General features: G+C 44.5%; 1 protein-coding gene across 7 annotated transcripts in view; it reads left to right on the top strand.

Annotated features, from left to right (window-relative positions):
• The window catches only part of ENTPD4 (ectonucleoside triphosphate diphosphohydrolase 4), a 34836-nt gene extending 19555 nt beyond the window's left edge, over positions 1–15281 (top strand). For 3 of the 7 annotated variants that reach the window (XM_002818903.6, XM_002818904.6, XM_063726591.1), the window contains 4 exons: positions 931–1255; positions 2714–2799; positions 3704–3865; positions 5030–9020. In XM_002818903.6, coding sequence (XP_002818949.2) covers positions 931–1255; positions 2714–2799; positions 3704–3865; positions 5030–5258 — 802 coding nt within the window. In that variant the 3' untranslated portion in view covers positions 5259–9020. Of the gene's footprint in view, positions 1–930; positions 1256–2713; positions 2800–3703; positions 3866–4571; positions 4594–5029; positions 9021–10522 lie in introns of those variants that run through there. The other 4 variants (XM_063726592.1, XM_054561352.2, XM_024251419.3 and 1 more) reach the window with 3 other exon arrangements.
• Positions 15282–15897: the final 616 nt, after the last annotated feature.

Here is a 15897-nt window from a genome sequence, read left to right as displayed (position 1 = left end):
GAGATTTTGTGAGCTCTTCTCTGTTTCTTGTTGCTTGAAGGCATGCACACACAATAGGATGACAGATATTCACTCCCAGAAATTTCATTAGCAAGTAATAAGCCTTTCAGTTAACAAAACTAGTGTTTATTTTCTACAGGGCTTCTCGGAGCCCATTGTACAATGGAAACTGCTGTCTGCTGCAGTTGGGACCCATAGCTGATCAAGAAAAGAAATAAGTTGAAACAGAATCATAAAAATAGAGCCAGGCCTTAGACATTCTGTCTTAACTTCTGTATTCATTTGCTAATCTTTTGCTCTGAACCAAGGTCTGTTTTTAGACTCCATCTTTTCTTCGGCATGCACTGCACCCCTCATTGAGATACCAGTTTGTCTTTGTGTAAAGAATACTGAGGACTCAAAAGAGATTTGCAAGGCAATTTGATATCAAATCCTTCTAGATGTTTGCTAATTTTTCCCAGTTTTAAAAATCCTGCCCACACCTAGTTTGATAATTTTCTAGTAACTTTTCTAAAGCATCTAACCTGCTTTGCCCAGGACCAGATCTTGTCACAGTCACATTCCTTCCATCTGTATTAGGTAAAACCACAAGCACTAGTGCAAAAATGGGGCTGGTAACACAGTTGCCTTGTGCCCAGCAGCTGGGAACATCAGGCCTTGTTGCCAAGATCGTCGGGTAATCGGATAGGTTATCCAACTGGACTCTGGTAGCCTGTCTGCTGCAGGCAAGTTTGTATCCTGACTCTCCAGGAAAGTCTCAAGTATGTATTTTCCTAACTAATTATCTCAGAACCCTTTTCTGTTCCACAGACACAGTCCTGCAGGTCTCATGTCCCACAGAGCGTATTTTGAGAAACACTGGTTTGCAGCCACTTCCTGAAAACACAGTTTTCTGTAGGACTCACGATGAAGTTTCTTGTTTTGCCATAGGCTCCTGGGTAAACAGACTGGTCTGACTCCTGATATGCCTTACTTGGACCCCTGCCTACCCCTAGACATTAAAGATGAAATCCAGCAAAATGGACAAACCATATACCTACGAGGGACTGGAGACTTTGACCTGTGTCGAGAGACTATCCAGCCTTTCATGAATAAAACAAACGAGACCCAGACTTCCCTCAATGGGGTCTACCAGCCCCCAATTCACTTCCAGAACAGTGAATTCTATGGCTTCTCTGAATTCTACTACTGCACCGAGGATGTGTTACGAATGGGGGGAGACTACAATGCTGCTAAATTTACTAAAGCTGCAAAGGTACCCTTGAGAGACGCCATCTGCTCCGCATGCTTTTGAGAGACCAGTGTGGACGGTGACGGGTTATGTCCTCCCTTCACATTGGCAGGGAAAGACAGAGTGTGGAAGGCTGCACTGCAGCATGTTGGGATCCTGTTCCCTTTGCTTGGAGGGAGGTTGAATAGTCACAGCAGAAGTAAAAAATGTACTGTACGCTGACTTCTGCACACCACTCCATTAGCTACCCTGGTCATCAGTTACCTTCAAATTACAGTCTTTTATGTCGTTTTTGTGCTTTGCTGCATCTGCCAGTTCTCCTACTAGCCTTCCCCCTCCCTGACCTGCCAGGATATTCCTGTTCTTGTGTTCTCTCTGCCTTCCTGACACCCCTTAAACTTAGGTGACGCCAGACTTCCACACTTGGCCCCTGATCTTCAGGTTCTTGGATGGTCTCATCCATGTTCAGGGTTTGCTCCTGCCTCTCAAGAAGAGGCTCCAATCCTGACCCCTGCCCACTTGCCTGCTAGATTCCACAACTCCAGGCAAACCCACCATTCTCTCTCCATTCTGTTCCTGTCGTTCTCTCGGTTAATGGCGTCACCAACCATCCAGTCCCCCTCCCTGCGGCCTAGGAGTCATGGACTTCTCCCTCTAACCAATTCGTCTCTCCCTATACACCCCAGTGTAATCAGTCACAAGTGTGATATTTTATCTTCCAAGTATTTCTCAAACCCATCTCGAAGCGCAGAGCACTGTATGCTGTAATCATGTCAGACAGCTGGCTTCCCTCACGCTCTTCCGTGACTTCTCTGTCCATATCCATGTTCCTGAAGCGCCTATGCCAAGCCCTTTCCCCGGGCCAAGTGCTTTTTCCTTGTGCTCCCTGTCACACACCCAGGCCCATCTCCCGCCTCTCTCAGCAGTGTCTTCATCCTTTAAATAGAGGTCGGGATGGTAGCCACCTCGAGGAGTTAAGTATTACGTTGAGAAGACACACTTACACAGTGCTCAATAAAAGTTATTACAGCAAATAACTTCAGGAAAAGTGGGATCTCTTTCCCTTCTGTTAAAGACAAAAACCTTTTGCAGTTATTATCCCAGTAGCTTGTACTGTGTCCTCCACAGATGTAGGACTTAGTTTGAAGTAGCTAAAATACTGCTTCACTTTTCCAAAAATGTATGCCCGTACCATGCAGTCATGGAGTGAGAAACTAAACAGTTTTGGAGAGGTTGGTTGTGGACAGCAAAGCTCTCTTTAACAATACCCTGGACAGAATTTTAAGGCAAAGCATTATGTTTGCGAATCAGTAAGTATTCCCTGAGTGTTTGTGTGTCTTGCATTTGTTGTATAAGTTAAGCTTGTGTGTTTCCTAATGGGAAGGATATGCTTGTTACAAATATAAATTTGGTAAACCATTTTTAAAGTGAGAATTTTAATAAGCCTTTACTAGTGATCTATTTTGGTGAATTTGTTTTCAGGATTATTGTGCAACAAAGTGGTCCATTTTGCGGGAACGCTTTGACCGAGGACTGTACGCCTCTCATGCTGACCTCCACAGGCTTAAGTAAGTACTAGAAGGTCAAGCCCAGGGCACTCTTAAGAACCATGATGAAGTGTTGGCCCCACTGGCTTGCCACACCCTGACCTCAGTCCAGCTTCTTCTCACTCACTGTTCTTCCCATCTACCCTGGGCCCCTTTCAAATGGGACAAATACTTGTGCCCAGACATATTCCATATCTTTTTTGTTTTGGTCACTTTTACTGTCTCTTCCCCCGAAATTCCCCTGTTCATACCTTTGCTTGTTCAAGTCCTGCCCAGACATCAGAGTCCAGCCAGAGGCTGTCCCTTTCCAGTCTTCCTCTGTCCCCTCTATCAGACTTCATCCCTTTCTCTGAGTCTCAAGAATTCATCCTACCTTGCTAATGCATTTATCATGTTCTGCTTTTTCTGTTGCTTTTTAAAAATCCCCTTTCATTATAAGTCACTTAAGTACAGACACTGTATCTTACTAATTATTGTATCTTATTACTTGCTTAGCACAGTGCTTAGCAAAAAATAAACCTCTAATAAATATTTAGAGTTATAGAATATCAGAGCTGAAGAGAACCTTCCTACCATCTCATTTTATAATAAACTGAGGTACAAAGAGGTTGGAACCTGTTCAGTATTCATTCAAGGAGTACATGGTGAAATGCCAGAGGGAAAAGAAACCTATCTCAGGGATATGTCACATTATGCCGAGACCGGGTTCATGCACTGATTGATTTGACAGGTGAACTGCTCCATGTTGTGGGACCAGGGATGTGAACCAAGTACATCAACCTTGAAACGCGTGCAGTTGGTTTGGGACAGCCGGCCTGAGGAAGCCCCCGTCCCAAGGCTGCCCACAGATGGAAGGATTGTGTGTGTGTGTGCCATCTTGACAGAGTGAGTCAGTCTGACTTGCCTTTGTGCTTGCCGTTTGTAGGTATCAGTGCTTCAAATCGGCCTGGATGTTTGAGGTGTTTCATAGGGGCTTTTCGTTTCCTTTCAACTATAAAAGCTTAAAGACTGCCTTGCAAGTTTACGACAAGGAGGTTCAGTGGACCCTTGGAGCCATCCTCTACAGGACCCGCTTTCTACCATTAAGGTAGGGCTGTGAATTTGGGAATGAGAATCAAAAAGATGCTTTTCTGCAGTTACAGCACCTCCTGGCAGCTGTGGTCTGTGGCTGTTTGGGGCATTGCTGTTAGAGCCGGCCATGGCAGCATTGTGGGGACAATGACGTTTGCTTTTGGTCTTGCCCGCTCCCCACGAGTGCTTCCTCCCTTCCCACCCTACCATCCCGTAATACACAGCACTCCTGTCCTACTGCCCTGTGTTTGGTTATTCTCAACTGTCTGTTCCCCAACCCCGGCAAAAGGGTCAGTTCCGGGGTTCTTAACCTTTATGACTCAGGCCTCTTCTCCAAATACTGTTTTTAAATGCATGTATAAATACATAGGATTACAAAAGAAACCATCATATTGAAATAATAGCAAAATATCACAGAAAACAAGTTTGTGATACTGTAATATGTGTTCTTCTCTATTAACACATTAAATAAGAGGATCTGGCAGCAGAATTAGCACTTTCTGTAATTTCAGTGTAGTCATTGAGCGTCAGTGATATTTTGAGGCATTGATGATACCATAATGGGACATGAAAGATCTGTGATTTTTGTTAGTAACAAAGTTGCAGGTGCTGCCAACGCTAATGATAGTTTGTTGTCTGCATTCATGGTCAAAGAAATGCCACATTTCAGTCAGCCCTTGGGTAGAACAAAGATATGCGTTTTTCCCCATTCACATTTGCAGATCTGCTGTCAGTTGACCTGTGGTAAGAACCTGAGTTACCTGATAGATGAGACATTTGCTCTTCCCCCCACCCCCTCCATTTAATTGAGCATTTCTCAGCAACCCTTTTAACTGGGTTAACTGTAAAAATGGTGAGTCGTGGGTGTTACTGATCACAAGCATGCAGTTTGTTTACACGTTGACTTCTTTGTATCAGCACAACCTTCACGGCTCTTCTAAATTCCTCTGGTTTTGGTTACCCAAATTATAATGACCGACTTCAGGGTGTACTTTCACGTGTTATCTCATTGATACTTAGAAGTCCTCTGCATTGGGCTGTTCCGTTCTCCATTTCAGAGGTAGGGTTGCAGTTCCTAAAGTGCAGCTCTGGGACCTGGGTCCCGCCGTCCCCCTGTGCACCCTTCCCACCCCTTTCCTTGCTTACTGTCCTGTTTGTTGTTTGGTGTTCACATGGGCAGAGACATCCAGCAGGAGGCCTTCCGAGCCAGTCACACCCACTGGCGGGGCGTTTCCTTTGTCTACAACCACTACCTGTTCTCTGGCTGCTTCCTGGTGGTGCTGCTGGCCATCCTGCTGTACCTGCTGCGGCTGCGGCGCATCCACAGGCGCACTCCCCGGAGCAGCTCCGCCGCCGCCCTCTGGATGGAGGAGGGCCTTCCCGCCCAGAACGCCCCGGGGACCTTGTGATCGCTCCACAAAGACTCGACTTGCCATTTTTGCCTCAGGGTTTCTCCTCTTTATTATCCTATGGTTTTGTTTTTTCTTTCCCTTTTTTGTTCCTCCAAACAAAAACAAAATGCAGGCCGGGCGTGGTGGCTCACGCCTGTAATCCCAGCACTTTGGGAGGCCGAGGCAGGCGGATCACGAGGTCAGGAGATCGAGACCATCCTGGCTAACACGGTGAAACCCCGTCTCTACTAAAGATACAAAAAATTAGCCGGGTGTGGTGGCGGGCGCCTGTAGTCCCAGCTACTCGGGAGGCTGAGGCAAGAGAATGGTGTGAACCTGGGAGGCAGAGCTTGCAGTGAGCCGAGATCGCACCACTGCACTCCAGCCTGGGCGACAGAGTGAGACTCCGTCTCAAAAAAAAAAAAAAAAAATGCATTGTTTATAAGCCCTGCTGTCTAGAAGTATTGCGTTTAGCCATTTTGAGTACAGCTTTAAATTGAGGAATGGGGAAGAGGGAAATTCACTTGATTTTTGCTGCACAGGATATCTGCCAAAAATAAATGAGATTTCTGGGGTTTCTTTAAGGAATGTTAAATTTAAACAAATGCACTTTGAGGGAGGTGGAAAGATGCATTCTGTCAGTGGAGCAGTGGAGAGGGGACTGAATAGTGATGCTTTTATAGAACCAAAAAACTTACTGCCTGAAATGATAATCCTCTTTTTTCTCTATCTTAAAAGCTCTAACCTGAAGAGGGTGATGTTTATTTTTTATTTATTGTTCAGGTCTGTTACTGTATATGTTTTCTTTGCAAATTTAAATTTTTTAAACCATTTATATCCAAAACAGAGAAATATGAGCAGCAGGAGATAACTATTTATAAAAGTGATAGTGAACTATCGACTAGAGCTTTGTGTGAATGTGTGAAAAATCCCAAGAAACCAGTGTGAGAGGAGGCAACGGGTGGTTCTTTAAAAACACACACTTCAGAATTTACTGGTACATTTTATTTAGAAAAGTCCTCATTACTATTATCTTTTCCTGACTGCAGGTAATTACTCTTCTTATTCCGTATTTCAGTGGCGTTAGAACACTGTGGTTTTGAAAGAATTGGAAATTCCTAGTTTCACCAGTTTCGGTTTTATTGGAACTAGAGCACATGCCTACTTCTTGCTCTTCAGTATTCCTCAGTGTTTCTGCTTAATTGTGCCTCAGTTTCTTCTAGCTTCCAATTGGTGTTTCCCCCACTCCCCTTAATTAAAAGTCGTCTCAGCTTTTAATCGTACTGGGAGACCCCATGCACAGCCTGCCGAGTGCTCTTCCTTACTGCATTGACTGAGGCTGTTGCTGGCAGTGCCACTGTAAATCCAGAAGGGAAGAGTCTGCATCCAATACAGGAAATAAATTCACATTTTGAAGGAAAAAATTCGACAATTTAAGGCAAAATCTAAAAAGGACAATTGGATTGGCATATGTGAGATTGGTGGTTTTTCACCTATTTATTTAGTTGAGAAGTTCGGGGAATTCTCGTACAGTTTTTTTAGGTGGAGTTTGTTTTGTGCGAGTGTCTGTATGTGCTGTTCCCTAACTCCAGAACAGTTAAATTCATGTAGTTGGTAGCAGATTAGTACCCAGAAGTGGGGTTGTTGCTGTAACAGATAACTGAGGATATGAAAGTGGCTTTGGAACTGGGTACTGGGCAAAGGCTGGAAGAGTTTGGAGAAGCAGGAGAGAAAAGGCCTGTATTGCCATGAACTGAGCATTAGGGGCAGTTCTGCTGAGGGATCAGTAGAGAAGACCAAGGGAATTCTGTCCCAATTGTGGCTCACACTGCCTCAGGTGCAGCTTAACCTGCCTCTCTGGAAGGTAAAATGCATCTAATCCTTGAGGCAAGAGCTGTGGGGGCATGGCTCCCTCCACCTAGATTTCAAAGCGTGTTACTAGCAGCCTGGGGACCCAGGCTGTGCCTCTCTGGATTTGCCTGCATCGTATTTGCGCTTCGTGGTTAAAGTTGTTAAGAAAGGGGGTGAGCTTCTGGCTACCTAATAAGTTGGTCTTGGCCACTCGCCTGCGACACTTCCTAAAGGAGCCATGGATTATTGGTGGAGGCTGCAGGGAGCTGGCGATGGAGCCACTGGGGTCTGTGGCAGAGAGAAGAAAGGAAAGGAAGGGGCCACAAATGGGTGAAGTGGGCATGTGGGCACCCAGGGAGTTAGGGGACCCCCACCTTCCAGCTCTGGGCATAAAAGAGTTAGTCACATACCTGAGGGTCCTGAAACAAGGGCTGAGAAAACCTCGCTGCTTCAGCTGAGAGGCAGTAGTGGATTTGCCATTTTTAAACAGTTACCTAAGAAAAAACGGTGAAGAATATGCAACAGACACTATGTGTGGCCTGTAAAGCCTAGAATATTTACTAAAATATTCACAGAAAAAGTTTGCTGGTGCTTGTGAGAACAATGCAGTTCAAAAAAGGATACAGACAGAAGCATCCTCTTAAATCAGGAATGTAGTTTCCATTTGTGGGCACGAAAAGATGGACAAGAGAAGTAACCAAACTTCAATCTTAAAATATTTGTTTATGCACCAGAATTTCACTTTGGATTATTCCGTCTAGATTATTTTCAAGATGAGTTTTCAAACAAACCAAGAAACCTGCCCCTCACCCAAAGTTGTTTAAAAAGAGACCACTCAAGGGAGTTCATTATGCTGTATGGAGATGTCTGCAGTGGCAGCAAATCACATTCCAGAGAAGGTCTCGCGTAGGTGAAGACAGCCAGGTGCTTTCTCTAAGAGATACAGGGTGGGTGAGAGACAAGCCAGGGAGGATCTTAATTCAAGAGAAGAATTCATATCAAGAGCTGACCAAGAAGGCAGTAAACTCTGTACTTGTAGCAGAAGAAATTGGACTAGGAACTTGCCAAAGCTTTATCAAAGAAGAGCATTGTGTTCAATCTTGGTAGAAACATGCCAGCAATAAGTGCTTATGTTCCATAGCCATATCATGGGCTTCTCACTTTTAAACCTCCTCCAGGGGATGTTCTCAGAGATTTCACAATCCCTCTGGGGACATTACAGTAGAAGAGAAACACATGGAATTGTACCAGTGCTTTTTGCCCGTGTTCATCCTAAGCTCCGGCTTTAGGCAGTGCTTTCTGACCTGGGCGGAGTGAAGGCGCTGCTAGTGGCTGAGGCCAGTAACATGGGGCCCCCGCCCAGCCGCCCTGAAGGCTGGGTAGGTCCCTCTTTTCACCACCAGTTTTCCACACCTGTGTACTCTAGATTAACAAACTCTGGATAAACAGATATTTACATTTTAAACTCAGGCCTACACAGAGTAGTTTTCCTTATAAGGAGCATGTATCACTTAGCAAGAAACTGAAAATGGCAAATGAGTTTTTCATCCTTTAAGAAAAAAATCAGCTTTAGAATTCTGTGTGGTCAGTTGTGTACAATGCAACAAAACTACCTTTCAGTAAATTACTTAGTTATTTATTTCAGTGTTTTGTTTCTTTTGATACTAAGTTTCCCTTTCAATAATGAATGATGTGACCAACCAAGGAGAATTTTTTTGTTCTGTAGTAAAATTCTATTTTACAGTTAGGAATTATAAAAAGCAAGGGAGCATCTTTAAATGTTTTTTGTTTAAGTGATGTCTTCCATCCAAAGTAAGAATAATTCTCTCAGAAGGTCCTTGTGGTGTCATGTCACTTGCTGTATGTGGCAGCCTTACATTGCCACACTTGGGTACTGAAAAATCAATAAAATGAAAGTTCATCATCCCATGGCCGGTAGACTGTGTGGGCTTGCTTCCTTGTCATCTTTGAATCTTCTTGCTCATTAGAATGATGAGTTGAACTTGAGTCCAAATTCAGTGAAATACATTGTCTGAGTCTGACACACACTCTTTGCATGTGTTGTGTTGGGTGTGCATACAGTGAAGCACAATTGTGTGGGGTTGTGGAGAGGGCGTCCACACTCTCTGCAGCTCAGAAACCAGATATTTCACAAGTAGTGACCAACCCACGACGTTAAGCCATTCACCAACAATAATTGCCACTCTGAGACGACTGTTTATAAGGTCACCATTTTAAATACCTACTTGTGTATAGACAAGGAAAAGTAATAAAATTAACCAATTCTTATGTATTTAACAGTAACAGCAAATGCTGACTTTATGTTACACTGTTTTGCAGTTCGATCTAAGCTTAGAACCTTTGGCTTATTTCCAGAAAATTATGACTGTCATTATTAATGTTACGCATTACCAATATGGAGGATGAAATTAGACGCTCAGCATGGAAGATGAAATTAGACGCTCAGCATGTTTCTCAGCCATTGGAGAATACATAGATGTTCTCCTGGAGCAGGAAGGTGGGCCTGAGCCATAACCTGAAAATAGATGATAGAGACAGATGGGAAGGGAAGGGGACCAGCTGTTAGGACCAACAAAAATAAAGGCCTGAGACATGCCGGAGAGGAGAGGGAAGCGCAAAACAAAATGAGAGAACAGAGCCAGCAAAGTGAGCTCAAGGTGGGTCCTTAAGCCATTGACCACTAGGAAAAGAGGACACAGCATTAAGATAGAACTGTTGTAAATAATTTTTGAGGCAGTGCAATAATTATAGGGCTTTTTGCCTGAGTATAAATACGTTAAAATATCTAAGATGTCAAAAGACATCTAAATTTTTATTCCACTTGGTGGAAGAGAAGTCAGTGCCTGTTTCCAACACTAACCGTGTTGACAGGTCTGAAAAGCCATGGTTCTGTGTTTTTGTTTGTTTTCAGTCTGTTTCCATTTGTCCTATGAATTGGCATGTGCCCTGTGGGGTTTTTTGGTTTTTTTTTGAGATCCTGAAACGCTAATGGTTTGCACAGAGGGGTCGTGAGGTGCAGGTCACCTCTGTCAGAGTCACAGTGTCTTCTTTTGGAAATGTCATGAAAAGACAAAGGAGTGCCCAGCTAATCCCAAAGCACGCCTTGGCAGAGTGGATCTGCCTGGAGCATCCATCTGTGGCAGCATGAAAGGCAATCCTGTGAGAGTCTTCCCGGCCCCACCTCGTCTGGGAGCATGTGGGCCTGTGATCCCACCTCCTCCTAACAAAAGAAGAGTGTGTCTGTTGATGTGTTTTATTTTGCTTTTAGCCAGGCTAGTCCCCCTTCCCTTGCGCAGTCCAGCCTCTTTCTATTAATAGATCCATTAAAGTTGACTGAGACCTGCTGCAGGGGACACTAGGGGCGCTTTGGCCTTCGATCTTTGCCTTTCACCCTTGACACTGTTTGGCAGGTGAACGACATCCGGGCTCCAGACTTCATGGCCACTTCAACATTTCTGTCAACAGCCTGTGTCTGTTTCATGTAAGAGGCCCAAACAAGAAAATCAAGCCTTGAGGATTTCTGCCTTGAGTAAAGGACTGAAAGCTCCTCACAGAACACGATGGTGACAGGCACAAAAGACAGGCTTCTTGTTTAAATATGTGAACTCCAAAGACGAGAGAAAAGGAGTTATTTTTCCTCCCGTTCAACCAGTCATCAAATAAACATCTCAGGCATCTGATGTTTTGTCAAGGGATTGGGATTCCAGTGGCCCCTGTGTGACTGGAAGGGGAAAAGTTGTTCGGTGGCAAGGCCATCGAAACACAAAGGAGCAGCTTTAGAATCCCCAGTGTGGGTCTTCTCTTGTGTTATTTCTACAACGTCCTTGTGCCGGCTGTTCTTGCTGTTCTCTCAGGCTTCTAATTGGGAGTGTGAATACTACCTTTCACCATTTTTGCCTTCATGAGAATCAGAGTTTGAAGTGGACAGTTCTGAAAATATTAATCATCTTATTCTTTTTTTTTTTTTGAGACGGACTCTCACTCTGTCGCCCAGGCTGGAGTGCAGTGGCGCGATCTCGGCTCACTGCAAGCTCCGCCTCCCGGATTCACGCCATTCTCCTGCCTCAGCCTCCCGAGTAGCTGGGACTACAGGCGCCCGCTACCACACCCGGCTAATTGTTTGTATTTTTAATAGAGACGGGGTTTCACCGTGTTAGCCAGGATGGTCTCGATCTCCTAACCTCGTGATCCACCCGCCTCGGCCTCCCAAAGTGCTGGGATTACAGGCATGAGTCACCGCACTGGGCCTAATCACCTTATTCTTGCCTGTGATTACACAAGACTTAAACTCCAGAGACCAGACTTAGCACTTTCTTTTCCTAAGATTGCTTTTTCTCCCACTTGGCCCAAGCCTTAATACCCAGATTTTAGACTCAAAACACTTAAAATATTTGGTGGGCTCTCCTCAGCCTTGTAAAGTTCTTTGATACTGGTCATGGCAGCACAAGAGAATTTTCCAGAAGTTCCTGGCTGTTTAATGTTCAAATTACACGTTTAAATTCTCTCCCACCTCCCGTGGACCTGTTGTCCATCAGTATATCTGTTTCTGGCCCAAATGTCCTTGAACATGGACCATGACAGGTCCTGTGTTTACTTTTCCGTGTTTCTACATTTATAATCCAGTAAAGAAGACACTGAGTAGTACATAGTATTTTGTAAATATTTGTAAACTAATGAAAATCTGGTTTCTTTCACAAATCACCTCTTTAGGTTTCTAAAATTTATGAAACAAATCTTTTAAAATCTATTCTAGGCCAGGTGCAGTGGCTCACGCCTGTAATCCCAGCACTTTGAGAGGCCAAGGCAGGTGGATCACGAGGTCAGGAGTTTGAGACCAGCCTGGCCAACATAGTGAAACCCTGTCTCTACTAAAAATACAAAAATTAGCTGGGCAAGGTGGCGGGCGCCTGTAGTCCCAGCTACTCAGGATGCTGAGGCAGGAGAATCACTTGAACCCAGGAGGCGGAGTTTGCAGTGAGCCAAGATTGTGCCACTGCACTCCAGTCTAGGCGACAGAGCAAGACTCTGTCTAAAATATATATATATATTTTATTCTCGATTTTTGCTGTTCTTTCCAGATGTGCAGAGTTTTGTGTGGTTTTAAAACCATATGCAGTGTGCCGTGAAGGGCGGGATGGAACCCAGGCCTCTTGAGTCTCAGTTCTCCGTTCACTTCCCTCCACCAGAGTTTGTTAAGGGAGTGTTGCATTTTAAAGCTGTATTTAGAAAAACTTAGGAAAACCAAGTTTACTTTAAGTGGTTTCCTTTTTTCGCAACCTGTTCAGGCTTGACAGAAAGGAAAAAGAAATCCCAGAATTAGGTAGTAATAATAGAGGCAAAGTAAGATTGATATTTTCTGAAGCCCTACTTACAGAAAATAATTCCTGCATATTTATTTTATTCTAAACATAGCTTCAGATTGTTTTTCATTCTAAGTTGTCCTTAAAAGTCACTTTTTAAACCTCACAAAAAGCACCAAATGTAAGGGGGAAAGGATGGATTTGACTACATCTAAAGTAAGACTTTCTGTTCATCATCAAAGCTAACAGATGGCAGACTAAGAAGGTATTTGCAGTGACTAAAATTGAAAAGGGATTAAAATGTACAAAGTTTCTTTCAAAACAACAAGAAAAAGGAAATCCAAAAGAAAAAACCGGCCATGGATATTAATAGGTGATTCACAGCAGGGGAAACCCAAATGGTGAACAAGAGAAACTAAGCTGAAGAAATGCAAATGTAAATTAAGAGCCACTGCCTTTTGCCCCTCAGAATTGCCAGACTTCAAGTGCTGGCAGTGATGCGGGGCCCGGACTTCAGTATTGCTGGTGGTGGCGCAAACTGCAATGCGTACCCCAGAAGGGAAGCTGGCAGCTTAAAAGTTAGCAGCATGTGTGCCCTTTGATTCAGAGAGCCACTTGCGCGTGGCTCTCCAGAGAGATTTCTACCTGGGTTCATAAATGGACTTACGGAAGGATGCCTTGGTAATGATTTTGAGTGACTGTGTTGATGGAGGCAAGCAAGGTCTTGGACAAGTCAAAGGCGGCAGGTGCGTACCGTGGAATACTGTATAGCCATGAGAGACAGACCTAGAGCTATGAACAGCAAGCGGGTGGCTCTTAAAAATAGTGTTGATTACTGAAAGCAAGACATGAGAATTGTTGCGTAATGCCATTATGTTAATGTAGGGCACACGACACTATTATGTCCTATGAGGATGTGCATATTTTGACTCAAATACATTAAAATGGACGTTATGGGGACACAGATTATTTATGAAAGGAGGACAAAAGATAAAACTGATCTCCTTGTTTTAGGGTGACCTCACATCCCAGTGAGCCCCTCAGTTCAGGGCCAGGGAGGATGATTGGTTACCCCAACCCAACCCAAACCAGGCTGTTTTCAGCACAGCAGCCTGATAAGGTGTGATTCAGACCTTGAAGTTGTTAGGCAAAAGCCCTCCACTCGGCTCTGTATTTGACTCAGGAAGAACCGAAGTCTTTATAATGGCGTAGACAGCCCTGCACCATGGCCTCCAACTCCACACCTCTCTGACCTCAGTCCTCATTTCTCCGCAACTCTGCTCCAGCCACCCTGGCCTCAGGGCCCTCTCAGGACTTTCCATCCCCCTCACCCTGCTTCACTTTCCCCCATGATGCTTATGACCTTAGATCTAGTACACTCTGTTTTCATTACGTTCCATGTAAGACTCTCCCTACTACCCTACTAGAACATGATCCAGGAGGCAGGGGGCTTTTGTCTGTGTGTTTTCATGTTGTATCCCCAGGCACAGGATCTGATACGCGGTAGACATTCAATAAATACCTGTGGAATGAATGAACAAGGCAGGATCCTTAAAGCGAGGGGGAATGACCAGGCTGAGAACTGAGAGAGCATGCTAAACTCCACAGTCTGGCCCCAGGGATGGAAGCAGGAAACATGGCACCACCTCCTTGCTTTATTGGAGGGAAAGAAGGTTCTTCTTGTGCAGAACCGTCATCATAACAGAACGATAGCTTATTACACACCAGGCACTGTTCTAGCTCTTTGTTAGCTTACATAATCCCTGTATTAGTTCGTTTTCACACTGCTATAAAGAACTTCCCAAGACAGGGTAATTGATGAAAGAGGTTTAATTGACTCACAGATCAGCATGGCTGGGGAGGCGTCAGGAAACTTACAATCATGGCGGAAGGTGAAGAGGGGGAACCAAGACACCTTAGCAGGTGGCAGGAGAGAGAATGAATGCAGAGGGAACTACCAAACATTTATAAAACCATCAGATCTCATGAGAACGCTATCACGAGAACAGCACAGGGGAAACCACTCTCATGATTCAATTACCCCCACCTGGTCTCCCCCTTGACATGTGGGGATTGTGGGGATTATAATTCAAGATGAGATTTGGGTGGGACACAAAGCCTAACCATGTCAATCCCCAAAATGACACCATGAGGAGGTGCTTTGATTACCCTCACTTTACAGGTGGAGAAACAGATGTGGAAAGGGCACACAACTTGCCCAAGGTACCCAACTAGCCAGTGGTGGGGCTGGGATTTGAACGCAGGCAGCCTGGCTCCAATCTGTACTCTAGAGCTGCACTGTCCAGTATGATGGCCACTAGCCACATGAAATAGGCCAATCCAAACTGAGATGAGCTGTAAGTATAAAATATACACCAGATTTCAGGCCGGGCATGGTGGCTCATGCCTGTAATCCCAGCACTTTGGGAGGCCAAGGCGGGCGGATCACGAGGTCAGGAGATCAAGACCATCCTGGCCAACATGGTGAAACCCTGTCTCTACTAAAAATACAAAAATTAGCTGGGCATGGTGGTGCACACCTGTAGTCCCAGCTACTCGGGAGACTGAGGCAGAAGAATCGCTTGAACCCGGGAGGCAGAGGTTGCAGTAAGCTGAGATGGCGCCACTGCACTGCAGCCTGGCAACAGAGTGAGACTCTGTCTCAAAAAAATATATATCTATATCTAATCTCAAAAAAATATATATCTGTATCTATCTATCTATATATAGATATAGATATATACACACCAGATTTCAAAGACTTCGTGTAAAAAAAGAAATATGAAATATCTCGGTTTCTTTACATTGGGTACATGAGACATGACAATATTTTAGGTATATTGAGTTAAATAAAATGTTATTGGATTAACATCACCTGTTTCTTTCTACCTTTTTAATGCGTACACTAGACAACTCTAAATTGCCTGTGTGGCTCACAGTATATTTCTATCAGACGGAGCTGCTCTCGGTCCTTGCTTCTCAAAGCGTGGTCCTTGAATCAGCAGCATCAACATCACTGAAGCCTGACGGAAGTGCTGGATCTCAGGCTTGCTCTCAGACCTCTTGAATCAAATTCTTCATTTTGCCAGCCTTCCAGGTCACTCATAATGCATGCTCACATTTGAAAAATGCCGCTCCAGACCAAGCAGCAATTTTTTTCTCTAAAGGGCCAGATAATAAATATTTTAACTTTGCAGGCCACATGACTTCTGTCCAAAACTCACCTCACTGCTTCTGTAGTATGAAATGAGCCAGAATACGCACGTGAATACGGATTCCACTGTAACCTGCATGGACCTAGGGGGACTGAACAAAGCGGGGCGAACATGGGAGTAAAAGACAAGACAAAAGAGTATATTTTGAAGAAGGGGTCAGAGGGCACCTTGCCCCTAGTGGACAAGGGCCCTGAGCTTTACACAGCCCTCCTTATTTATTAGGCAAAAGAGCGAGAAGTCGGGTGGAAGAAGGGGTCAGCTGCTCAGTCT

The sequence above is a fragment of the Pongo abelii genome, chromosome 7, assembly GCF_028885655.2.
Source record: "Pongo abelii isolate AG06213 chromosome 7, NHGRI_mPonAbe1-v2.0_pri, whole genome shotgun sequence".
Lineage (NCBI taxonomy): Eukaryota > Metazoa > Chordata > Mammalia > Primates > Hominidae > Pongo > Pongo abelii.
The sequence above is the reverse complement of the archived record's forward strand: the minus strand, read 5'-3'. Positions and strand labels throughout refer to the sequence as shown.